Below are 27,850 nucleotides of genomic sequence, written 5' to 3'. Positions count from 1 at the left end.
GTCACTTTGAGGGCCTCAGGTGCTTCCCCCAACACTGCTACTAAATTTGGAATGGGGTGGGTGGGCCATCAATATCACCATTGGCACAGACCTCTGACTCACAGGTCCACCCACTAGATATCGTGCCAGCAACATTCTGGCACAATTTTGCAACGAAGAAGCACACAAATTAATAAATTGTGTAAGATTATTAATATATAACACGAACCTTTGGGAAACATGCAAGTACCTCAAACAGTTGAAAGCAATCTCTTAAGTCGATCATACCTGGCGTGAAATGATGAAGACCTCAAAGTAAAGGAAACAGCAAGAGATAAAAACATCCAAATTCTGAAACCAGTTTTACCCTGATCCGGCAGGTTCTTGTTGTTTCGGTTTCCCGGTGTTAAACTCGAAACAAACAAGTCGCCTCAGAAGAAGGATTTTGCAGAAGTTGGAACAGAGTTGGTACAGTTTGACTGGAGCGAGGACGGCAGGCTCGGTGTGCGCGTGCCCGCTCCCCGGCGCGCGCCTGTCATGCTCTCCGCTTTGGAACGTCCCCAGAGCCAGTAACTTCCATTCGAGAGGCGCATCCAGTAGAGGCGCCACTTGGCTCCTACCTGTCTGCTGCACGTGACCGCCGAAACCAGCTGCCTCGTAGGTGAACAACTCCATCTTACATTTAATAATTTACCAGAATTTGATGAGCCTACAAAGAATTTACCACTGGTGATTCCGGCCGGGGGAGAATTATTGCCATGCATTTGGAATTTATAATAATTGCTGAAAGATGTGTATAAATTATGGGAGGAATAGGAAGATAAAGTGACAGTTTTAATTATTTTCGAGTTTAATCATAACTTCTCCAGTCATAGTGTTTGTACATACTCATAAAACACAGAAATGAGTCGTAAATTCTTCATTGCCCTGTTTATTGCTCAGCGAGCAGCTAATGTAAACATGCCATTCCTATGTAATGGCTATTGCCATTATCTCCAAGGAGATTCACCTTGTATGTATTGAAGGTAATCATTGTTTGATTTAGTGACTGCTTTCAGTTTGCAGTTTTGTTTCCAAATCAAAAGATCAAATGGTCAGGTCCCACGCTGGAGAGGAAGAATGCGATTTGGGTTGAGGGGTTCTTGAGGCACAGTGGTAGAATCCCTATCTCTGAGCTAGAAAGCCCAGGATCAAGTCCCACCTGTTTCAGATATGTATCATAACATTTCATGAAAAAGTTGACTAAAATATCTGTGATCCAAGTTAATTACAGTATGAACAAAATGCTGCATAGTTGAATAACAAAGATATATTAAATTTATGGCTGTCTGCCTTCCTAGGATGGCTCTAAAAGATTCCATGCTGTTTTTGTTTTTAGAAGAAAGAGATGGTAAGGGATTTTGGCCAGGTTTTAGCGCTCAATCCTTCCTTCTTTTAGCTGTTCCCATGATACATGGGATCACCCTATTTCTTTTTGATCTCTCTCCAAGTCAGTATCATTTTCAGATTTGGCAGGTGCTGGTACAGCCAGATGTCCTTCTTGCCACTAATCCATCCCATTTATCCAAGCTGGGGAGCTGGCACTGACACACACTGGCTTTTGTGCAGCAGTTGTTCAGTTTTCAACAGGACCCGGAGCAAGATTTTACGCTGGGTCTTCCAGCTCAGAGACAGAAGAGCTAACTACTGAGCCACCAATTTAAAGTTGGGGCAAAAGATGTAGGGAGAATGTGAGGTTGAACTTACTTATTCAGCAAGTAGTAATAGCATAGAAACACAGAAACTGAAGTGGGCTTTTCTTCCATTGAACCTACCATTCAATTAATCATGGCAGATGATCTACCTCAGCACCACTTCCCCACATTATCTTCATATTCCTTTGTGAGTTTTGTGTCAGAGCATAATGTGGGTAAGTGTGAGGTTATCCACTTTGGTAGCAAAAACAAGAATGCAGATTATTACCTGAAATGGTGATCAATTAGAAAACAGAGAGGTGCGGTGAGACCTGGCTGTCCTCGTACACCAGTCACTGAAGTTAAGTGTGCAGTTAACTGAAGTTAAGTGTGATTCCTGTCTTTGGCATACTCAGTGATTGAGCTTCCACACTCTATGAATTCTGAAGATTCATCAATTTCTGAGTTGTTGGATAAGACTGAAGATAATGGGAATTGATAGAGACTTTACAATGGGCTGTTATGTGAGTGGAATTTTGCTGAGTCATTTAGGTCTGCTAAGAGCTAAGATTGCAGGAAATCAGTAACTGCTGTCTCTACTAAATAAGGACAAAACATTCAGGATTGGCCACGTGCACAGATAAGTCTAAAGAAGACATGCTGTTGGCACAGAAAGCTGCGTCTGAACAGTATGAGAAAATCCTTGACTTTTCAGAACTTCAAAGATTAATGCTGCAGGAGACGTGGTGAAAATGTCAAAAGAGTTCCAGCCTGGCCAGCTGCCAACTCTCCCAGGTAATAATGTTTGAGGTTAATTATAGAAGTCAAGGTAGTGAAAGAGAGTGTTTGAGACATTGCCAGTAGTTAAAAGCGTGTGTTATTCATTGTTAAGTGTCTCCACTGTATCTTCATCTGTGTATATACTATTGTTTCTCAGAAATGGGCAACAGAATGAAGAACCTCCTCCTCATCTCATTTTTGGTATCTTTAGTCAATCTGTCTGGACATGTTATGATACAACTCTGAACAAGGTGGGACTTAAATCCAGGCCTTTTGCCCAGAGGTAAGGACACTACCACATTTCTACAAGATCACGCTTTATCACTTCATTCTTAAATGTCCCTTTATTTTGAGATTATGTTCCCTGTTCTGAATTCAGCAGGGGAAACAATATAATCGGTTGGTACCCTGCCACATATTGTAAGAATTTTAATAGTTTTAATGATATCAAACTGATTCTGTAGAGAACATAGGCCTTGTTTTCTCAGTCCTACCATCCAACAGATTACTCTGGTGAACTTCTATTGCAATCCCTCTGTATCAAGTATATGCTTTATTAATTAAGGATACTAAAACAAATAGAATACTGCAGATGTGGTCTCATCAAGACTATGCAATTGTAGCAAGACATCTGTACTCAAATCCTCTTCAAACAAATGTGAACATACACATTGCCTTCTTAAAAGTTTGCTGTGTCTCATGAATACAATTTGTTTGGATCCCAATATTTCACAATTGCTGCAGGGTACTTCTTGCACCTAATTTTCATGTTCATAACCTCAACATCATAAAGTTCTTTATTGGCTGTAAAAAAACTAAACATTCTGATGTTATGAAAAGTGCTACGTAACTGCTGATTCAGTACAGTTATTACATTATATATTGTGAACAATCAAAGGAAGATGCTGCTTGATTCAATCTACCTGCACCTGCAAAACTTAAAATAAAATGCCTACTGTTAGACAGGATTAATAAGCATATGCTTAACAATTCCAAATGTGTTAGTAGATACATTAACAACCAATTTAAGCTGATCAGTTGAGCTTGTATTGTGATGTATTTACACTTGCAAAGAGAGACATACGTTCAGATGCAGGGACTTATTTTCTGCAAAAAAAGACCTTGCATCTTTCTTAACTTAGTTGGGAGCTTGGGAAGGCCCATTTTTTCTCCAGGGAAGCACTTTGGCCAGTCAATGTTGACTTGTTGATCAGCACCATTTTCTCCTGATGGATAAACTGTAGTGATTGTTTGAAATTTGGCCATCTGGTGTTTGTTCTGATCAGCATATGACAGTAATCAAAAATTTTTTTATGATATTCAACTGCCAATATGTGTGACAACTTCCAAGATCTGTCAAATTTACAAGCAAAGTTTGACAGGGAAAGCAGCCGCTCTCTTGACTACTCCAACTAGGAAGTTGACAGGGTCTTTTGAGAGGGAAGAACTGAAGGAAATCAGTAGGGAAATGGTGTTGAGGAAATTGATTGGATTAAAGAGTGATAAATCTCCAGGGCCTGAATATATACATTGTAGAATACGTAAGGAAGCTGCCCTAGAAATAGTGGTTGCATTAGTGGTCATCAAGATTCAATGGATGCTGGAACAGTTTGTGTGGATTGGAGGATGATTAATGTAATCCCACCAGTTTAAAAAAAAGAGGTAGGGAGAAAACAGGGATTTAGATACTAGTTAGCCTGACATTGGTAGTTGGGAAAATGCTGGAGTCCATTATAAAAGATTTAATTGCAGAGTATTTGGAAAACAGTTACAGGATCAGACATAGTCAGCATGAATAGAGGGAAAGGAAATCATGCTTGACAAAGCTGATGGAAATTTGAGAGGATGCAACTGGTAGAGTTGAGAAGGGGGGAGCCAGCAGATGTGGTTTACTTGTACTTTCAGAAAGCTTTCAATATGGTCTAACGTAAAAGATTAATGTGTAAAATTAAGGCACATGAGATTAGGGTAGTATACTGATCTGGATAGAACTGGTTGGCAGTCTTGAAACAAAAAGGAGAAATAAACAAGTCTTATTTTGAGTAGAAGAAAGCAACTAGTATGGTACTGCAGGGATCAGCGCTCGAATCCCAGCTATTCACAATATATATTAATGATTTAGATGAGGGAATGACATGTAATATCTCCACATTTGCAGATGACACGAAATTAGGTTGGAAGGTGAGCGGTGGGGAGGTTTCAGACATGCTTTGGTGTGATTTGACAAATTGAGTGAGTGAGCAAATGCATAGCAGTTAAAACATAATGTGGGTAAGTGTGAGGTTATCCACTTCGGTAGCAAAAACAAGAATGCAGATTATTACCTGAAAAGGTGATCAGTTGGAAAACGGAGAGGTGCAGTGAGACCTGACTGTCCTCGTACACCAGTCACTGAAGTTAAGTGTGCAGGAGGAGCAGGCAGTAAAGGCAACAGTACTTTGGGCTTCAGAGCAAGAGGATTCAAGTACAGGAACAGGGTGTCTTGGAGAAATTATACAGGACCTTGGTGAGACCACATCTGGAGGTACAGCTTACAATTTTGGTCTCCTTATTTAAGGAAGGATGGCTATGGAAGGAGTGTAATGAAGGTAACAAAGACCGATTCCTGAGATTGCAGGACTGACACTGTGAAAAGAGACTGGATGGTTAGGATGATGTTCATTGGAGTTTAGCAGAATGAAGGGAGATCTTATAGAAATCTATAAAATTCTAGCTCGAATAGACAGGGCGATACAGAAATACTGGAAGTCCAGAACCAGGGTTGTAGTCAAAGTTTGCTGAGATGATCATTCAAGATTGAGGTGAGGAGAAATTTCTTTGGCCAGAGAGTGGTGAGGCTGTATTATGTGGTTAGGCCAAAACATTATCGATAATAAAGTGTGAGTCTGGATGAACACAGCAGGCCAAGCAGCATCTCAGGAGCACAAAAGCTGACATTTCGGGCCTAGACCCTTCATCAGAGGCCAAAACATTAAACATTTTCAAGGAGTTACATACAGTTTTCAGGGTAAATGATCAATGCATCTCAGGAGAAAGTGGGAACAGAGTACCCCCATCCTTTTCTGTTACATCAGCCTATGATAAAATTTATAAAGATGTACATTCTTGTCAGTGACCATATCTGTTATGCAAAAGAAAGGAATTCAGTAGTTAACAATTTTTGTTTCCGTACGTTGAATATATAAACATAAAATTACTTAGCTTTGGTGTGGAGCTGGATGAACACAGCAGGCCAAGCAGCATCTTAGGAGCACAAAAGCTGATGTTTCAGGCCTAGACCCTTCATCAGAAGAGGCCTCCTTTTCTGATGAAGCGTCTAGGCCTGAAACATCAGCTTTGGCCTGCTGTGTTCATCCAGCCCCATACTTCGTTATCTCAGATTCTCCAGCACCTGCAGTTCCCATTGTCTCTTAGCTTCTTCACTTCCTGCTCTGAAGTCAATTGTTTTCAGAAGGTTTACGTCAAAGGCTACTTGGGAATGTTTATACTGTCTTACATTGTGAAAGGAATGGCATCTAAAATTACAAGTATTACAAAAGTGCTACAAAAAGGAAAGAATAAAACCAGCCAAAATTCCTGATTGCTGTTCAGTTATCCATGATTGAAATTGAGTTTACATGTTAAGGAGATAAGGAACCTTTAAAGATATTCTGTTCTTCATGGTTAAATAAACTTGGTTAAAAGACAAGAAAAGGTCCTCTGGCCAAAGATACCAGAGAAATACCAGCAGCCGTTGATCATAGTGCACTGTGAAATACCACTTCAGAAAGTGTGGAACGAACCTGATAACACATTACTCAATACTGGTATTGGGGAGTTCAATGGAAGGATACATCAGAAAATAAAAACAGAAACTTGCTGGAGAAACTCAGCAAATCTGGTAACAGCTGTGGAAATAAAGCAGAGTTAACGTTTTGGGTCCCGTGACCCTTCTTTGGAACTGATTGTATCTCGGAAAAGATTGGCTTATATGCTGAACATGGGGTGGGGGGAGGAATGAACAATACATTGAGATGAAGTCCAGAGAAAGAGAGAGCAGCATTTGGGCAGATAAAGGAATGAGTAAAAGTCTACCTGGGAGCTTGGGCATCTTCTTCCATGTTCTTCTCCCAACCCCTACACGCCAGGTCTTGTCTCACATGCTGGAATCTCAACCTAGAGGTCACTTTGAAAATAAGAGGTCACCCATTTAAGACAGTAATAACGAGATTTTTTTGAGAGAGGCCTGTGTCTTTTTGGAACTGTTTTCCTGAAAAGGTGGTAGAAACAGAGTCTGTGAATTTTTTCAAGACAGGGGTAGATGGATTTTGATAAAGAAGGAGTGACTGCCTTGTGTTGCAATTAGATCAGCCAAGATCGTCTTCAAAAGGTGAAACTTCCTGAAGAGGTCAATTGAACACCTGCTGCTCCCTATTAATATGGTGTTATTTTCAGAAAATCAAATCTGTTCAAATGATGCAAATTTTGCTTCTGATACATCTTCATTTTACCATGAATCAGGATTCCTTCCACTCCAATCCTATTTCCAGAACTTCTGCTCTCCTACAGTTCCCCTCACTCCCAGAATTTGGAAAAGGGTTCCATTGTCTTCAAGTTCCACCCACCACCCTCTGCATCAAATGGATTATCCTTCATCAATCCGGTCATCTATAGCACAATGTGACCGCAAATGCTCTCAATGACTTTGTACGTTATGGAGGGGCAGTGCCCTTCACAATATTCTGGCCCACTCTGCAGTCATTCCCAATACCTCATGCCCTTTTCCACCCTCATAATCATGGTGTCACTGCAAGACAGGCTGGCAGCTAATCCTGTCACTCGGCCATGGAACAGCAATAAAGTTTGTCAGTGGATTCAACTGTTGCTTTAGAGTTATAATAGTCTGGGACTCATTTCTGGAATAGTTGATAAATCTGTAAGTCACAGCACAGCTCATCTACTGAAACCTGGCCGAGGCGTAATATCAGAGTTAAAACATAAGACATTGGAAACACAAGTCACCATCTTTAAAGAGAAAGATAAGTTAATGTGGCAAGTGTTAACCATTATCAGAAGTGAATTCTCTCAGGATGTTTTACCTTTGTCAAAAAAAGTTTGGAGAATTTCTACAATTGCTTTAACCCACTCTTTATGATATGGAACATCTCTGTGGAAATTGGGTCACTGCTATTATCCAATCAAGTCTTGTTTTCTCTTTACTGAGTTTACACTAATTAGGAATGATGGTCTAATAATAGAGCCTGAATATCTAGCTTCATAATGGAACATTCATCATTATGAAACACAGTGTCTACTTTATCCCACTGCATTAATATTTTCCCTGATTGTTTGATCATCGAGTCTCAACAACAAAGGGTGCACATTCTTTTACATAAGCCAGTACTGCACACAAGAATTTTCATATCTAGCACTTTTGAAAGACAATGCTAGATGAGAGCAACACAGTTTAGTTTTGGCAAAACAAGGGAGTAGTACCTATAGATTTCCAAGAAATATTCAAACAAAACGGATACTTTGTAACCTGTTTCATGTTATAGCAGTCAAATTGGTACTAAAAGGACAGATAATGTATACTTTTGCAGCTGTTCTTAAAGATGGTAGCATTTTCCAATTCAATTTGCTTTAATATTGTGACTTCTATCTGCAAGCAAATATTTTAGAATACTTTACTATAAGAAGGAAGAGGATGTACCAAGAATAGACAAAATGAGCTACAACAATAGCACAGGACTGAAATGTCAGATAATAAGTTTGAGAGGAGTTTCTCCCCCACAGTTAGAAGTTAACAGTAAAGGAACTAATGGCAGTAATGGGGAGTACAGAGTCTGGAAGTAAGGAACTGTGAGAAAGCTCTATTCTATGGTCCTTTCAGCCAGATCAGTAATCTGGTGGAGGACAGATGGTAACAGGAGTGGCTGCAAGCCCCTTTCAATGATAGAGATAAGAGTAATCATTACAGCTGCCTAACCAGCCACTGCAGATTACTCTTCTATAAAAGCTGTAATGACTCCATTCACCTTTATGGTCTCAGTCATCAGATGCTGCATAATCTCAGGTTCAACTGTTCACAGTCTGGAATTGACCAGCCTCCCCATACTGGAGAGAATAAATTCCAGGCTCTATGCCAAACCATAGACCAAAGTTGAAGATGGATTCCTCAAGCCCCCGAGCCACAACTGATATATCCATAACATGCATGGCTAAAAAAAAACCCAAAAGAACTGCGGATGCTGTAAATCAGGAACAAAATTCTGGGGAAGGGTCACCGGACCCGAAACGTTAACTTTGTTTTCTCCTCCACAAATGCTGCCAGACCTGCTAAGCTTTTCCAGCAACTTTGTTTTTGACATGCATGGCTAAAGTTGCAAACCCTTGTTTGTACCTCCAGACTTCTTTAAACTGTGTAGCCTTCTCATTTTTTGATTTAAATATGAAAGCATGGTGCTTAACTTTCCAATTAGTTCACTGTTACATAGTCAAATATCAGGAGGGTCAATTTAATAACAGTCTTGTTTCCTTCTGCTGCTCACTCACTAATTCTTGTCTTCCCTTGTCCTTACTATTTGATGTATCTGTACTTGCTTAGCTTCCTCTCAGTGATGGTATTGATCCAATATGTTGATGTGACAAAGCTTTTTTGCCATCTGGAGAATTAATCAAATAATTTTATCATTCCTTTTAACTGTTCTATATAGATCATTTTAAAGGTTCACCTTATGAAAGTAATAATACTGAGACCTCATTATCCACACTTCAAATATTTGGGATTTTGCATGCATATCTGTTCATTTCTTCATGGTTACTTGTGATACTCTAATATGTTCTTGAGCTATTATGCATACTCCTGTAGGCTGCTCCTAGAATACAAATATACAGTTTAATGTTGAAGATTTAACCTTTTGTCTTAAAAACTTTGATTATTTCAGACTTCATTTTACCTCATGTCTGTACATAAGTTGTTGTTACCCATGGCAGAATATGACAAAATAGCTGTATGGTCATTTTTTAAAATTGACACAGGCAATCGATGAAAATTTTAGCTTATGTTGCATTTCATATAGTTTAAGTCATGGCCACCACTATAGACAACAAAATATGTCTGTGTCTTATTGAGATGGGGCTAGAATGCAGACAGTAAGACTCCCATAAAGCAGCTCAGATGGAAAACATCGGATATGAAATTTGCAAGTTATATATAGAGTAGAAAGGAAAAGCTTTCTTTCTGAGATGCGGCTTTTAAAATAATTATAATAACATATTGGAGAAGACACATCGTACAATAATAGTAGTTCAAATTTATTAGATATTGGGAATTTTAATTAGATTTCTAATTAATTTCTAATTTCTAGACCAATAAGATAGCACGGTTGGGGGGGGGGGGGTGTGCAGTAACAATTGTGAAACAGGGTCACTAAGATCGCGAGAGAATAAATAATCTGTGCTTTGAACTTCACAAACAGCCTAAAGAGTCCAAGTAGGTGTCTTTTACTGACTTGATGGAATTATAAAAGTGCTTGAATTTCATTCCTATCAATGGGATTTGAATAGATCCTAGAGGAAAAGTACTTAATGTAATGATAATAAAGTCCAGTCTGTTATCAAATTTCTGTTTTCAACCATCTTACAGCACGCAAAAGAGAAGTTGTGAAAGGCAGCTGCTAGACAGAGAGACTCAGCTTGTTTGACTTTTCCAAACCAAGTAAAAGGGAAGCTGTTCCTGTAACTGTTAGCTTTGTTACAGCATCATAGTATTAAGTTTAACTATGTACAACTTTATAGGTAACTTTTTATTACAGTTGATATTTCAAACATTATATCAATTGGTGGAAAAAGATAATATTTTCAATCTTCTGTAGTAAGGTCAGCAAGGGATATGAATTGTATGACTGAATTTGAAAAATCATTAGTAATAAGCAAGGATATGATGTAGCTGGCAAATGCCTAGGAAGGGACATTGCAGTTAGTGTTGGAATGTGATCAATTAAATGTATTGTAAGACCCAAGGACAGGTGAAAGGGGGTCTGGCAAAAATCACAAGATGATGAGAGGACCTAAGGTTGACCATGAAGTCGTCCATCATTGATTATGCATTCACAGGATTGGGTGTGTAGGTCTGAGGGGAAGTGGCAAGCACAAATGTCAATGTTGCATAAAACCATTATAATGTGGTATAAATAAATATCCTGTACTTTATCGGAAAAGGAAGAGTATCACTGACGTCTCCTCTGATTTGAGCCAGTAATTAAGATGACAACTGGATCACATGTGAAGGCCAGATTTGGAGTGGACTCTGGCTTCTCCCATATGTGTGGTGAAGGTATTGTGAATAAAGATTGATTTGTGCTACTGAACATGGGACTCAGACTTGTCTTTAAAATCTCTGTGCAACAGAAATCATTTCAAGCTGATATCTGTTGAAGTCAGTGCATTCCACATTACCCATAGAAGTGAATGAATTCAGGCTATAGACACGCATACGTACATACACAACGACAGGTAAACTGGATCAATTCAGCATTTGAGTATTAAACCTGCAGTTGTTCATTTTGAGTCTACAGAAATATTTAAACTTGGATAATTCTTAACTATCTTAAATTGTGTGTTAAATCCAGGTTTTTACACAGATGTTTCTTATTAGCACAGCACCTGTCTTCATCCTTTGGCCAAAGTAAACACAATTTAGTTCACAATTACTGAAAAGAGAGACACTTTGCCAAGCTTTTACACTGATAGCTGCTCTAACAACCAATTTAGGATAATCAGTCAAGCTTGTTACGTGGCTCATTTATGCTTGCTGGAAACAGCGTACATCCATGCAGGGATCAGTTCAATGCAAATAAAAAGGGTATGTTCAAACTTTACACCTTTTTTAAATCTCCCAAGAGCTTGGAGAGCCTATTGTTGCTTTCTCCTTGGCAATGCCTCACAGTCAGAGTGAATTGCCAATCAATCAGCAGCTTTTTCTCCTACAGTATAAATTGTTGATTCAGCAACAATAAATTGCTTTCAGTTATATTCAAGTTCTGTACGATCAAGAGACCATTATTGACAATGAAGATCATAAATGAAAAATTAGAGTAGTGCAAAATTACTATGTCTTAAAAAACATTCGAGATGTTTTAAAAACTCTTCTCCAGCTCTATGATAGAAGTTTGCAATAAATTTACAAAGGTAGTCTATGTAATATTAATTATTAAAAATCTAAGTATTTTTATTTTCCAGGTAGTTGAGTATACACACAATGTGTATTTATAGAACATAGAACATTACAGCACAGTACAGGCCCTTCGGCCTTCGATGTTGTGTCAACCTGTCATACCATTTATGTGTGCCTTCAACATAATAAAATGCTACAAGGTGTTTCAGAGAAATACTATCATATTAAATCTGTCAGTAACCCAGATAAAGAAATACTGGAGCAGATGACCAAATGATTCATCAATAGGTATGTTTTAGAAAGTGTTTTAAATTTTGAAAGAAGTTAATATAAAGAGATTTGGGAAACCATTTCCAGATCTCAGAGCCTTGGCAACTGAAGTCACCAACAAGAATTCAGTATACAGCGATCCCTATCTGACATACTCAAAAGCAGAACTTGAAGAATGGAGCTAACTTAGAGCGATGTGGGGCTGGAGAAGATACAAAGACAGGGAATAGCAATGCCATGGAGATATTTGAAAACAAGGATCAAGGAATTGTTTAATCAGTAACTGATGAAAATCAGCAAAGACTGGGGTGATGTATGATGCTATACATGTTAGGAAATGGGCAACAGAGGTTTGAATAATTTCAGATTTATCGAAGATAGTAAGTGGAAGATAGGAAAATAGCCAGAAGTGCATTAAATAGTGGAAAGGGCTGAGAGCTGGTGTATCATCTCACACGCAAAATTCATCTCCAGTTCCCTCATTTCTGTTTCAACTGCAATGTAAGAGTGACCAAGGAACTCAAGCAGTATTTATCTTCATAATAATTCAAAGTTAATGCCTCCTGCATGGGTTAGTCAGGATCATGAAACTTATCAGCTAGCCTGCACATCTTTGGACTGTGGGAGGAAACCAGAGCACCCGGAGGAAACCCACGCAGACACGGGGAGAATGTGCAAACTCCACACAGACAGTCGCCCGAGGCTGGAATTGAACCCGGGTCCCTGGCACTGAGGCTGCAGTGCTAACCACTGAGCCACTGTGCCACCCTGGGTTTGAATGCCACCATGGTAAATAGTGGAATCTGAATTAAATAGAAAAAAAATCTGGAATTAAGATCCTACTGATGATAGTGAATCCATCGCCGATTGTCAGGAAAAACCCATCTGGATTCACTCATGTCCCTTAGGAAAGGAAACTGCCATCCTTACACTGTCTGGCCACGTGACACCAGACCCACAGCAATGTAGTTGACGCTTAACTGCCTGGGCAATTAGGGATATGCAATAAATATTGGCCTAACCAGTGATGTCCACATCCATGAATGAATTCAGAAAAAGGAATGGTTAGTAAATGCTGGTCTTGCCAGCGACATCTACATTCCATGAATTAATGCTTCAGTTGCGACATATGCAGTCATTGAGATGCTGTGCCTGCAGAAAGCTACCCAGAGATTTGAGTCAGAGTGCCTTGTCAGCTAGGCTATTCCCATTGCAGAGGAACTTGGTATATCTCCTAGGCCCAGCAAACAATTCACCTATTTTAGGTGTTTATAGAAACCAGAGACGAAATATTGAAAATAGGGATTATTTTTCCACAGCCAGAGTTGATGCATGGTTTGAGGGCATAGGAATAGTATACATTTTAATTTTCCATACTTATCAATCACCAGCTAATTCATTCAATGTTCAGATGATCTAAAAACAAAAGTTATAGTTCATGAAGATTTCTGCAAGGGTCACTGGAAGCTGCCCTCTTCACACTTACACAAAGCAGGTCTGTAAGTATCACCAACCAACATGCACCAGTTGATCTCCGTCAGTTCATCTCTTTATGTTCATCACCAGGTAACTCAAATCTGTATTGGAACTTTCCATCCAAGAATGGTGAACATGGACAGGTGGTCCAAATAAATAAATATTATGGGAATTAGGAAGTTACAAATACTAACAAACAATTTTCATAAATTCCATGAACACAAAAACTTCTGTTTTCTTTTTCTTGGCACTTTCACATGGTGCAACCATTTCAGCAGAAGTACAAACAGATCATCGAACTCCTAGTGTGACATTTGAGAGACTCATTGTTGCCAACGTTTGGGTGTTGGGTGCAAAGAGGATGACAGTAAAGACTGCTCCATCTGAAGCTATCCAGGGTCACAGATGGCCAACGGATGACAAGACTGCATGTCGGATGCTGTTGGTGGTGGGTCGGTGTCGGTGGCTGAAGCAAGGAAACAATTCAACTGGAGTTCCCACAGCCGTGTCTCCTCTTATGATCGCACCTTCCCTGGGCAACCATCACATGCACGCCCCCTGTTCTTTTGTGGTAGGGGAAGAGCATAGAGCAGATCAGTCATTATCTTGTAAGGCTACATCTAATGTTTCTGTCATCCTGTTTAAAGTGATAGAAATATTTGCACCCATCGTTTGTCATTGCCAGGACTTACAAAGAATAATTAGTGTTCCACAGTTCAAGTTCCACAGAAGATTGCAGGGGTGCATATGGATAGTTAAATGAAAATGATTCACAGTAGCGAAAAATGTTAGGGGCACCAATATTCCTGATTGACATTAAAATAGTGAGCAGCTTTGGTAGATAAAGAGGAAAACAGATCTGGGCTTTACATTGTCTGGATGGATAACAGTTGGTTAAATCATTGCCATATAAATCATATGGTCTTTCGTTTTTCCGTACACCTAGTGACAATATTCCTCATATAGAAAATAAAGTTTAATTGATTCTAAATTAAACAAATGATTAATTTTCACATTGACATGAAACCGGAACATTAATTGTCACTAATAGTGGAAGAAATTAACACATCTAACGTAAAGAAATGAAGACCACGCTAAAGTTAGACGTTGTTCTAATCAGCAGTACCTACACAGATTTGGAAGCTGCAGTTTGTCTTCTAACTCTGCAATAATTTGTGTTCGTATTTCATAACCTGTGCACTGAAAGCCTTAGAAAATGACTACTCAAAATTCAAATTCTTTATTAACTTTCTTTTCAACCAACAGAAATGAACAATATGATTTTACCACTGCATAGCATGATATAAGCTTTTCAATCCAGGGCTAACAAGTATCAGTGGGCAAACTCATCAATTGTTAAATATTTCACAAGTAAAATAAGTTATTCTACTTTGTTTTTAGATACATGTATAATAACTTAAAGGAATACAATACAGTTTCAACATTGTATTAACAACTATTTCAGTCTTAGACTGAAATATATAAAATGCTATACAGTCGATATGACGGTAAATTGCTATAAATACAAGGTCAAAAATCACACAACATGTGGGTCAAGCAAAAGCACTGGCATAAGTCACTCAGGCTGAGGTGACCCATTCAATGGTGTAAATACTATCTGAAACCACATCTTTTACAGTAACACATTAAATAAAGATTAGCTGTATAGGTATTGCTGATTTTTCATCTAAATTCATTTAACTTAGTTGTTTACACTAGCATAAAGAGTTCTTATACACAAGTTAAATCATGCCTTTATATGGGCAGATTAATGATCTCTACAGAGTTATATTTCTGTTGCTCTCTTATCTTTCCATGAAAAAACTTCAATTAATATAAAACAGCAACAAATTCTCCTAGTCATAAATCTGTTGAGCTTTATCTGCCAATTATTTGTTTGTACTCAAATATTTTGTGAACCGAAAAGAATTTCATTCAGATAGCATCGAATATTGGAATCATTCTTATGAATTTGACAGAGGTAATATTTGGTTATGGTCCAACAGGTTTATTTGATGAAAAGTGTCAAATGGTGTGAGTCAGGTGTGAACAGCTGAATAGCAAGAGAAGGAAATGACCAATGATCCGATTAAATAAGGTAGAGAAGTAATTAGAAGAAAAGAAACAAAGACGGTGCTAGAGACAAATTAAATGGCTGAAAATAACATGATAGGTACGAGGGTCTAACCAAAGTAACAAGTAATCCAAAAATGTACAAACTAATTAAGATAGAGAGATAACAACTTATCAATGTGACAGTGTCAAAACAGACCAGTAATGAAAGTTTTGCAATTACAGAGCAGTATGGTGAGGTTACATGTAGCATGACATGAACCCAAGATCACAGTTGAGGCCGCCCTCATGGGTATGGAACTTGGCGATCAGTTTCTGCTCAATGATTCTGCATTGTTGTGTATTTCAAAGGCTGCCTTGGAGAATGCTTACCCAAAGATTGGGGCTGATTGTCCTTTAGCAGTAAAGTATTCCTCGATGGGAGGGAACACTCCTGACTCAACTGTTGCATGATGTCTGTTCATCTGTTGTTGTAAAATCTGCAAGGTCTCGCCAATAAACCATGACGATCAATATGAGTGGAATACTCAGTGTCGATCCATCACCTCTGATTGAATTACTCTATTTTCGCTAATAAACCAGAAAACTAACACTGTTTAAACACTTACAGTACAAGTTTACCTTCAAGGTAACCTTGGATTTATTCAAATTATATGTTGAAAATAAATGTTTAATTGAAACAACACATTTTCATATTTCATAATTATTAAACTGAGATAGCAGAATTGTGTTTTTGGCTAGTTAGAACTTAGAATAATACAACACAAAGTGCCCATTTGGCTTACTGTTCCCTTTTTGAAGGAAATATCCAAATAGCCTAATTCCCCTACTTTTCGCAGTCCTTTGCAAATCTTCAGAGACGTTATTACATAACAGTGGAGCAAGTAGGACTTGAACTGGGGCCTCTGGCTCAGAAACAGGGACACTGCCATTATGCCATAAGAACCCCTGAGTCTGCTTTATATTTTTACACTTGGAAATGCTATCATTGGGTCTGTTATATATGTTCTTTTTATATATCTGGAAGCGCTATCACACACAATTGAAAATTTTCCAACCACCAAATCACCATGACTTCTTTTGCTTATTTTCCCCGACCTATTCAGAGATGTTTTTGCACACCTCTGTAGCAGGTAAGACCTGAACCCAGGCCTCCTGGTCCAGCGATGAAGACATTATCAGCGTGCCGTAATAGGCCTAAAACATCAAGTAGATAGAGTAGTTCCTTGAAAGTAGAGTTGCAGGTAGGCAGGAAGGCATTTGGTATGCTTGCCTTTATTGGTCAGTGTAGTAGTCTAGGAGCCAGGGTATAGGAGTTGGGAGGTCATGTTGAGGCTGTACAGGAAGTTTGTTAGGCCATTGTTGAATACTGCGTGCAATTCTGGTCTCTCTGCTACAGGAAGGATGATGTGAAATTTGAAAAGGTTCGGAAAAGATTTACAAGCATGGTGTCAGGGTTGGAGGCTTTGAGCTATAGGGAGAGGCTGAATGGGCTGGAGCTATTTTCCCTGGAGCGTCAGAGGCTGAGGGGTGATCTTATAGAAATTTATAAGGTCATGAGCGGCATAGATTGGCTATTCACCCCAAGTCTTTTCCCCAGGGTAGAGGGATCCAACACTAGACGGCATAGGTTTAAGGTGAGAGGGGCAAGTTTTAAAAGGGGCCTAATGGACAACATTTTCACACGAAGTGCAGTCCGTGTATGGAATGAGCTTCCAGAGGAAGTGGTAGAGGCTGATACAACTTCAACATTTAAAAGAATCTAGATGGATACATGAAAGGAACGGTTTACAAGGAAATAGGCCAAATGCTGGCAAATGGGACTAGATTAATTTAGCATATCTGGTCAGCATGGACGAGTTAGACTGAATGGTTTGTTCCCATGCTACACAGTTCTATGACTCTAAATCTGAAGGTCTATGGTTCAAGTCATAGAGTCTGATTGCTTTTACTGACAGCCTGCAAAGGACTCGGTTCTTTTTCTAAAATTAAACCTATTTTTCTAATCAATCTGTTCAAGATGCTATTATATACCTCTGCAGCAGTTGAGACTTGATCCCTGGTCCCCGATTCAGAGGTGGAGACACTATCACTGTTGCCAAAGAGCCTTTTCGGGTCTGCTTTTTTTAAATGTCTAGAAGTACCATCATTGGGTCTTTTATATATTATACACCTGGAAGTGTTATCACACACAAGTGAATGATTTTCCCAATATCAAATCACCATGACTTGTTTTTGCCTTTTAAAAACTACTAATCACAACCAGTAATCAGCCATGTAACCAATTTAATAGTTACAAGCAAAGCCCATTTTGGCAATGTGAACCATCAAAAATAGAGAAGAAGGTATAGAGAAGAGAGGGAAGATGGTAAATTAAAATAGAGTTTGAAGGGGACTGCGTCTGCTTTATATTTGTTTTCACTAAACCTCTTCAGAAACGTTATGATACACCTCTGCAGCAGGTGGGCCTTGAACCCAGGCCTCCTGGCTTAGAGGTGGGCACTGGATCTGCTTTTTTTCCCCTCTAAAGTAGGGATTCTACTACTGTGCAACAACAGCCTCCAATGTTAAGAGCTGGATGTCAAACACTGGATAAGTAACCACTAGAAACATACAATGAAGCTTGACTAAGAGATAAATGTCCAATATATTTTCTAATGAACTTGTTCAGAATGCAGGCAGGACTTGAACCTGGGGGCTCCTAGCTCAGAGGAAGGAAGTGCTACCACACACAACTGAGTGACTTTACCACCAAAATCACTTTTTTTTTGGTCTGCTTCTTTTTCTTTAAATCACGAATCACCACCAGCAGTCATCCATGTAGCCAGCTAAATAAGGTTGTAGAATTGCTCACTGAGCTGGTGTGTTTGATTGCAGACGTTTCATCACCCTACTAGGTAACATTGTCAGTGCACCTCCGGTGAAGCGTGGGTGTTCTGTTCCACTTGTTATTTACAATATAATATACAATGTAATATACAAAATACCATGCAAGGACTATGAGAAACATTACGTAGGCCAAACTGGAAGAAAACTAACAATAAGGATACACGAACACCAACTAGCTACCAAGAGACACGACCAATTCTCACAGGTCTCAATACACACGGACAAAGGACATGACTTTGAGTGGGACAACACATCCATAATAGCATAAGCCAAACAGAGACATGCCAGGGAACTCCTGGTGGCCTGACATTCCAACCGGAACTCTGTCAATAAACACATTGTATATTGGGTCCAGCTCAAACCACTGAAAAAAGAGAACCGCAAGTAATGCCAACCACCCCAGCAAACAGAGGTATATAAGTAACACGTGGGACAGAACACCAATGTTTCACTGCAGGCACACTGACAATATTACCTTGCAGGGTGACAAAATCTCTAAATCGAACACACCAGCTCGGCGAGCAAGTCTACAACCTCATCCACAACATGAGCTACAAACCTTCTCATAAACTTCTGCTTTTTTAATTTGACCTTTTTTTTCCCCTCTAATCAACCTGTTTGGAGATGTTATTACACACCTCTAGAGCATGTGGGACTTGAACCAGACCCACCCATCTAGGGGTAGGGACACTTTTCTGAAAAAGCAAATGATAATAAACACAGCAATAAAATGACATTGCTAAGTTATCAAAACCAGTCACTGGTACATATTCAGGTAGGCAAATGGAGCCGAATGAAACAAACAAACAAAGAGTTGTCTTTATTTCATATAAGCTTAGAGTAATTGTGTTTTTCTTTGTAAAAATGGGCAATTTGCCTTTCTTTAGTGTGAGAATTAAATGTTCTATGGTGGCAATGCGAGCATGGTTGTAATCGGAAAATTCTCTTCGGCATCAGCAAAACCACAACTTGCATTGTTCTTGCAATGAGTAGGTAGGTGTAAAATTAACTTCTTTTTCCATTGTCATGGATACATTCCCCGGTGCCAACACTGTATAACTGTGTGGTATTTTTGATACTGCATACAGATGATAATTGTATGGGCTTAACCGTGTAGATGTTGAGATAATGTTCCCCTTTATGGGGGAAATCCATAACCACGGAGCACAGCTTCAAATACAGGGGTCTTCTACTTGACAGGGATGAACAAGACGTTTCTCTCCTAGAGGTTTGTTAATCTTTGGAATTTTCTACTCAATTGCAGTAGAGACTGAGTTGCTTAACACATTCAAGACTGAGCTAGGGAGATTTTCGATCAATGGATGTGGAGGCAGGTAGGAAAGCAAATATGAGGTCAAGATTATGTCATCCATAGTTTTGCTATTTGGCACAGCACACCCAAGCGGTTAAACAGCAATTCTTCTGCTAACCCTGACTGCATTATCAATACAAAAAGATGAATAAAAATGATAATTTAGGTTCATAAGAGATTATTGTGGAATGTCAGGAGAGCCAAGAACAAGTTTACATATAATCTGGGACAAAACACACGAAGTTGATCATCAGCTTGAGAGAATTAACATGAGGAGGAGAAATCACACTGGACTAAAAACAAGAAAGCATGATCAAGCACGAGCGCTGCTCCAGTGACAGATTTATCTGACAAACAGTAAAGCAATCAGTGGAATACCTCTCAAAAAGGTGAATTCAACCACAAGGCTGGATTACACTATGAAAAAGGAAACAATAGGACCATTGCTAGCTCATAAACACTCAAGTATGTCTATCAAAGGAATCCTCGTGCCTGCTGATCAGAATAACTTAAATTTTGTGGCAAAGTTCAAAACCTAGAATGTCAGGCTCTTTCAGTGGAGTTTTTTTTTCAACCCAATCATTTAAAGACCATCCAAATCACAGGGAGAAACAATGATAGCTGATCATTTGTCCAGAATTTAACTCCGGTCTGAATTACATGGGTACTAATCTTGAAAGGTGCATAATTGTATTGGTTCGACTTTAAAAAAAAGAGTAGATATGTACATATTTTGTAATCTTTTTATGACTTTTTTGACATTTTGAGAGCAAGCTACACTGCACTTCTTCCAAGGGTAGAAGTATTAGGTTGATGTGTTATATAAAATATTAACTTAGAATATCATCAACTGAACACATACACATCTTGAACTTTCTGGGAACTAAAACAATTCTCAATGCAAAGGCCAATGGCTATAATAGCAACAATGTCACATTTACAAAGAACAAACTGCTTGCAAGGAAACACCATTTCTGCAACATTTTCAGAGGGAGATCACATTTGAACATAATCGGAAAGAGTCTGCCACCGACTAACAGCCTTCACCGCCTCTCTGAAACCCCTCTCAGGTTAAAAATGTCGAAGAACACCTCATTGCTACAAGTGGAAAGTTCTTGAGAAAACTGAATCTACACCATCTATGAAGAGAATTCAACTGTTCATAATTGATCCAGAAAGAGATCTCAGTACCTTCAGCTCATGTAGAAAGTGATTTAAGCGACAGAACATTGCAGAAATTTGTGTCTTGAAACTTAGAGATGTGTGTGTACGCGCACATGTAAATTTTTCAAGGAGGATTGCAGGATATATTTGCACATTACCTTTCATTAATAATGTGCATCTTTGCTTGAGTAACATTTTTGCAAGAAATCTATTCTTTATTGAACTTAAGTGACCGAGCTGAACTATTTCCAATACCAAGCCACTTCTTACAGTCCAATATAAAATTAACGACATCACTTTTTAATTTAAACTTTGTTGTGGCCAGTGTAAAGTTGGATAAGGAATCAATCCACCTTTCCAACTAGTCCCTAATAATAAGATATTATTAGAATGCTTCTAAAGAGTATTAGGAGTCACAAACATCTGCATGTTTCTCCTTACCTTGTACCTCATCATGTCTTGCCTGTGGTCCCTGATTTTGTGTCATCTCATTAGCAGCCTTCTCCTCATCCTCCTCATTGAAGGATGTGCCACAGTCCACAAGATTATCATCATTCAATCCTTCCTGTCTCTGCACCACCAGATTACTAAAAAACACAGGTGACCATTAAAGGTCCTTGCTGGAGCATAATGAAGAGCCCCACTGGACCAATCCTGTATCTTCAGAAGCCCAGTGACCTGCACGACGGTTGCACGGGTTGATCTGTCAGATGCAGCACTTCTCATCTGCAACCATGCACGAGTTCCTCACAGTTGAACTTCATGTCCTCAGTAGATAGCCTTTGTCTCCCAGTATCCATCCTTAAAGATGCATATAAGTTGGAAATGCTTCAGCACTGGGGCTGCTAGTATAGCTGCATCACAGTTACTTTCTAGGAACCATGCACACACTTATCAGATCTGCTTTTAATGGCCAAAGATCAGCTGAACACAGCATGTGAAAACCATTTTCATCGAAGAAGAATGCTGGCTGATCACTGGGAACCATGGCAACACAAATGACTGTAGCTAAGGGAATACGGTGACAGCCCTGAAGTAAGTGTATCTCTCTGATATTTGCAACTGCCTCACTGGAAAGTCTCAGACAGCTTACTGCCCAGGTGGTAACCTCTTTTGCCATGAGGCTGCTGATGTGCTCCTCACCAGTAAGCCTCTTTCACTGATCATGAGGTTGCTGAAGTCCCATTGCCAGTGTTTCATCCTTCCTTCCTCTCAGCTGTTGCACCTTTTCAAGGGCACCATAATACCTGGTTGAATGAGGCCTTTGGCAGGTGGTCTGTCTTTTAGTCCAAGACCTTTCATCCAGATAGACCTGTCTTTCCTGAACTCATTCCTTGGGATTAAGTGCTGCGGTCCCAATGTCTGTGGCACCATTTTAATCCCTAGTAGTACAGCTAACCCATAGTGTCCATCCCCTGTACCAAAGTAGTACGCTGGCTCTCTAATGGCTGACTGAGTAAGCCAGCATCAAGCTCCCATTTAAATAAACAAAACTGTTGATGCTGGAAATCCGAAACAGAAATGTGGGGGCTGGAGAAACACATCAGGTCTGGCAGAATCTGTAGAGAAAACAGTGTTAACATTGATGCAGGATAACAAAGTGTGAAGCTGGATGAACACAGCAGACCAAGCAGCATCTTAGGAGCACAAAAACTGATGTTCCGGGCCTAGACCCTTCATCAAAGAGGTCTCTCTGATGAAAGGTCTAGGCCCGAAGCGTCAGCTTTTGTGCTCCTAAGATGCTGCTTGGCCTGCTGTGTTCATCCAGCTTCACACTTTGTTATCTCGGATTCTCCAGCATCTGCAGTTCCCATTATCTCTGATAACATTGATGCAGGTTCACTAGACTCAGAACAGTAACACTGTTTTATCTTTACAGATGCTGTCAGTTTTCTGATGAAGAGTCTAGGCCTGAAACATCAGCTTTTGTGCTCCTAAGATGCTGCTTGGCCTGCTGTGTTCATCCAGCTTCACACTTTGATGTTTCTCCAGTTCACAGTTTTTGCTCCAAGCTCCCACTTACTTGCCACCTCAAACACCTTGAATTAGGATCTGGTCCCCGCTGTTACTTTCTTCTTTACCTCTGATCATTTTTGTCTGATTAGATTTCTGTGAAGCATCTTGGGATTTTTTTTCTATGTTTAAGTATTCCATATAGACAACATGTTGTCTTTGCATTCTGTTCTGATCAACATCACACCAGGCAAGATAAAAGACAAATTCTGGAGTACCCAAAAGATGACTGATACCTAGAATTCTAGTGGAGGCGAAAACTCCAATAGCTGTAATAAAGCGATTAAATATCTCACGTCAGCGTTCAAGTTTCTGCAGAGATAACTTAATAATAAATTATCCAGATGCTGTAATCTTTGTGACATAATAAATGACACAAAACAAAAGATTTCTTACTTTTCCAGCTGCTGGTTTTTCAAAACTGGATGCTGGTAGCCAAATAACACTGGACCACTTTGAAGTTCAGAATGGCAATGTCTTCTATTCACGAACTAAATTAACAGTAAACTTCCTTTGGTAAATAAAGTGGTACTCTATTATTTGTTAAAACAGTGCATATTTCTTGTACCCTAAACTTTGGCATACTCCGTAGAAAATTCTGATGATTTTTTTTCTAAAAACTCTAAGTAAAACATTGAAATGTATACATTTAAGTACTGATGTTTATGATGACTTTTAAATTGTTATATATAAGCATGTGAATCTTTCCAGATGCCACTAAAGTACAGAGATTTCTCAATCTGAACTAACAGACAAAAATAAATACTAGATGAAATGTTCCTTACAGCAATTCATTGTAGCAGCTTGAGAACCATTGCCCAGAAGTATGTTATGGAAGATGGCATTCCTGGTTGAAAATCAACCTCCTGCTACAATGTCAGAAGCAAATATACAGAAGGTGTCCATTTGTTAATTTTTTTAGTTGGTGCATTCATTCCATAAAAATCCATTTGTAAAAGTGAACTTTCTATTTTTTATCATATAGGACGTGAGTTTTAGTTACTGAAAATCTCACTTTAAAACAGACACATATGATTTACATACTTTATTAACATATTTTACAGTCATATTTTGATTAATCCCAAGGTTTTCAATATGCCAGAAAATGTTCAGCTTTTACAGTAATGTACTGTATTTAACATTCATTCATACAGGGTAACACACTGGTGAACACAATTTTTATCTCAAATTACACACCACTTATTTGATAATATTAATTTGGTTAGTGGGTCTTGGAAAACATAGGAAAACTAAAATAAAAATCCAGCAGCATATATGAATTCAAGTACACTTTTAAATCATCTGCATATCTGGCAATCAAACTGCACTAGTATGGGAACAAAAAGTGAATGAAAGCCGATGATCATCCTTCAGAGTTAGAGCAAAAAGGAATACTCCATGTATACTTATTGGAAGATGATTCATAATTAAATACCATACTGACAGCATAGTAGGTACAATTATATACCTGTACTCATTGCTGTCTGGTTTTTAAACATATACTGTTGGTTAAATTGTTGAATTATTTAATGCTGTCAATTAGAAATAAAAGTTTAACTACCATTCTGCTCTGCACTCAGGGCCTTTCAAATTCTTAAAAGATTCCTTGACGTATTTGTCATTACATATTATTGTCTGTCAGTTATTCTTGCACGTCAGATATTGTATAAGCATTAACTCACAATTTTTGTAGGATTTTAAAAATACTAATTAAAGAGAAATTGTATCTAAATAAACAAATTACCTGATTACCCATTATACATCAAGTTTCAATAGCTCCCAATGTTTACAAATATGAATCATTCCAAACAATCTCACAATCTAGTCCATGATAACTCTGACAGGGCCTATCTATTATTGGGTCGCTTTTCTGTAGTTTTGAATTGCAGCATATAATTAATATCTCCCTTTAAGATGTGATTTTATAAAATTCTTTAAGTTTTCATGATTTGTATTCAGAATTTCACCTTTTTGTGATTTAGTACACAGAAACATTTGTTGACAGGTATGTGTACTTTTACATTCGATATAAATATGACTGAAATGCTTTTTCCCTCAGAACACCAAAATCAAAATCAAACTCATTTTATGCAGTTTTTGTACTGGAATTTGGATTTGTCCAGTCTTGCTATATTTTAATCAGAAGCTGTATATTATTTGCTAAAGATTGAATTTAAAAAAGGGAACAATAGACAAGAAACAAAATTGCACATCTTCTAAATTGAAGATATTTCTATAACGAAAAGAAAATACAAGAAGTGCCCACAAATTCTTGCAGTTAAATTTTGAATCCCATTTGCACTTTGGTTACGAGAATACATTAGGACTGTTCATTTCCCATATCATCTGAATGTCTGCTGTTTAGTAAATCAGATAAAAAAAGGTAGTAATTACACTGCATAATTGTAATACAAATAAACCGAGTGCTGACAGTGGTTGTCTGAAACAGAAATTTGCCATAGGGAGGGCCTGTGTATTTTCATTCTAATCATTGCATAACATACCACAGTATCCAATTTGAATGCTGATTGGATTAAAGTTGGTCAAGGTTGCACATTTGTAATGAGAAAATTCTTCTTTTTAAATGGTGACCAAACTTGGTAAACACACCGTCTCCATAAGGTGCTTATAAATTGCAAAGCATAAAGCTAGGCTCCCAAATAAGCAATTTATTAAAAAGATATTTGTTCTGTTACTAGCAGCAGTCAGTCCCAATATTTCTTTTGCTCAGTTACCTTTAACAAAATAAGAAACAAAATTTCCTGAGACTGAATGTTTTACAGCCTATTTTTGTTTTAATTAGGAAGTTTCTACAGATTGAAGCCTTTTTTTGTAAATTCCTTTTAAATAAACTGGGCACATTACAGTAAACTTAATGAAAATTACTATGGCCAGATAAAAATCAAAACCTCTTAAAGCAAAGAAAAAAAACTCAGCATAGACTAATCAGAAAAAAAATGTAATAACAAATGAAGCAGGCTTCAAATAATTAATTTCTAAATAGTGTACTGCCATCAAGTGTATAGGACCAGATTTCACCCACCTATGAATGTGCACTTTTTCCAAGGAAACAAAATTAGCAACCAACCTTTCAAAAATAACACATTATATCAATCTTGGCCATATTCTATAAACATTTCATCTATTTTAGTGAGGAGCACACAAATTCAAATTGTGCTTTTTGTACACATACTTTGCTACAATTTCTTTATTATGACTAATAAATAAAACACTCTTTAGTCTATTGAAGATAGTTTAGCCCATTGCAAGAGACAGGCTTTTAGCTTTGCTGGGATTTTTCACAGAGTGCCATAAAATGGATATTAATAGCACCTTCGCAGAATAATGATCTTGTGGTTTGTTTTGTAATAAAATGGTTATTTTTAAAAATAAATTTCACAACATTAGTATGAACTAAAGCTTCTCGATGACCATGTTTCAGGAAAGATTTGTAAGTCAGTTATAATCCATTGTAATGTGGCCCCCATCTCTTATTGATGTGATCAAAGGTATGTGTCACCCACTGTTGCTCCAAAACTTTATAGCGTTCACTGCACAAGTACAGTGGTTTACCACGTCTGTAAATAAAAAGAAAAAATTGATTCTAACTAACATAACATACATATTTTAATTAATCATAGCTCTCTAATACACTGCTGAAATGAAAAACAAATGTTTAATCTAATTTACTATTGACAGCAGATAAGCATTTGGTGGGCGAGAGAAGAAAGAAATTGCACTTGTTTTAGAAGGGCTTAAAATCCCTCTTTGTATCCATTTATCCTAATTACACATTTCAAGTTGGTATATCCAGTGTATTCACTTCTGATGCAATGCCAGGAAAAGACCAAGAAGAACTTACACTAATCTAGTGTTTGTCATGACCTTTCGACAGCACTTCAGAGCCAATAACAACAATCACTGTTGTAATAGAACATAGAACATAGAACAGTACAGCACAGAACAGGCCCTTCAGCCCACAATGTTGTGCCGACCATTGATCCTCATGTATGCACCCTCAAATTTCTGTGACCATATACATGTCCGGCAGTCTCTTAAATGACCCCAATGACCTTGCTTCCACAACTGCTGCTGGCAACATGTTATGAACATAGTAGTTTGCACGTGAAGCGATGTTCTGGGAATAATTTTCTCCTGGTTTTCTTTCTCAACGCTTTCTCACATCAATATGATTGAGGCATTGAGCTATAGAGTTTCAAAGGAGGGAGCACAATTGAGGTTACCTGGCTATTCTCTGGGGTGGCAGGGCCATCTCACAAGGACAGTAAGGCAATCGTGCTGATTCTCTAGAGTTATGAGAACTGGGTGTCATGGTGGAACAGTTGCTAAAGGTTGGCATGTAAGCGCAGCAGGCAGTGAGGGAAGCTAATGGCATGTTGCCTTCATAGCAAGAGGATTTAAGGGTAGGAATAGGGATGGCTTGCTGCAGTTATACAGGGCCTTGCTGAGCCCACACCTGGAGTATTGTGTGCAGTTTTGGTCTCCTAGTCTGAGGAAAGATGTTCTTTCAATTGAGGGAGTGCAGCAAAGGTTCACCGGACTGATTCCGGGATGACAGGACTGACACACGGAGAAAGACTGGATCAACTCGGCTTGTGCTCACTGGAATTTACAAGAATGGGGAGTGGGGGATCTCATAGAAACAGATAAAATCCTGATGGGGCTGGATAGGCTAGATATGGGAAGCATGTTCTTGATGTTGGGAAAGTCCAGGACTATAGATCACAGTCTAAGAATAAGGGATAAGCCATTCAGGGCTGAGATAAGGAAGTTGTTGGGAACAGTTCATTAGATATATTCAAGAGGGAGCAGGATGAGGTGCTTGCAGCTAAAGGGATCAAGGGGCGTAGAGAGAAAGCGGGAATGGGATACTGAAATTGCATGATCAACCATGAATGGTGATGCAGGTTCGAAGGGCCAAATGGCCCACTCCTGCACCTATTTTCTGTGTTCAAAGAATGAGATGATTTCACTGAAACTTAAGATTTTTACAGAGATAACAGTATGAATGTGAGCAGGATGTTTTCCTTGATTGGTGTATCT

General features: G+C 38.5%; 2 protein-coding genes and 1 long non-coding RNA gene across 16 annotated transcripts in view; 1 reads left to right on the top strand and 2 right to left on the bottom strand.

Annotated features, from left to right (window-relative positions):
• The window catches only part of myo3b (myosin IIIB), a 583,195-nt gene extending 581,237 nt beyond the window's left edge, over positions 1-1,958 (bottom strand). For 8 of the 10 annotated variants that reach the window (XM_059647249.1, XM_059647245.1, XM_059647246.1 and 5 more), the window contains exon 1: positions 268-465. Coding sequence is in view for 7 of the 10 variants with exons in the window: in XM_059647245.1 (XP_059503228.1) it covers positions 268-323 (56 nt within the window). In the remaining 3 variants the exon portion in view is untranslated. Of the gene's footprint in view, positions 1-267; positions 549-1,941 lie in introns of those variants that run through there. The other 2 variants (XM_059647251.1, XM_059647253.1) reach the window with 2 other exon arrangements.
• On the top strand, positions 188-26,346 carry LOC125454496 (uncharacterized). 2 transcript variants are annotated; one of them, XR_009445947.1, is made up of 3 exons: positions 188-636; positions 2,590-2,715; positions 22,653-26,346. It is a non-coding gene; the product is annotated as an uncharacterized LOC125454496 (long non-coding RNA). The 2 variants fall into 2 exon arrangements; XR_007248005.2 differs by lacking the exon at positions 188-636 and adding an exon at positions 2,345-2,447.
• Positions 23,821-27,850, bottom strand: part of ubr3 (ubiquitin protein ligase E3 component n-recognin 3) — a 311,396-nt gene continuing 307,366 nt past the window's right edge. For all 4 annotated transcript variants that reach the window (XM_048535342.2, XM_048535343.2, XM_048535344.2 and 1 more), the window contains one exon: positions 23,821-26,364. In XM_048535342.2, coding sequence (XP_048391299.1) covers positions 26,247-26,364 — 118 coding nt within the window. In that variant the 3' untranslated portion in view covers positions 23,821-26,246. The remainder of the gene's footprint in view (positions 26,365-27,850) is intronic.

The sequence above is a fragment of the Stegostoma tigrinum genome, chromosome 7 (assembly GCF_030684315.1).
Source record: "Stegostoma tigrinum isolate sSteTig4 chromosome 7, sSteTig4.hap1, whole genome shotgun sequence".
NCBI classification, from domain to species: domain Eukaryota; kingdom Metazoa; phylum Chordata; class Chondrichthyes; order Orectolobiformes; family Stegostomatidae; genus Stegostoma; species Stegostoma tigrinum.
Note: the sequence above shows the minus strand (reverse complement) of the source record. Positions and strands in the feature narration are given on the sequence as shown.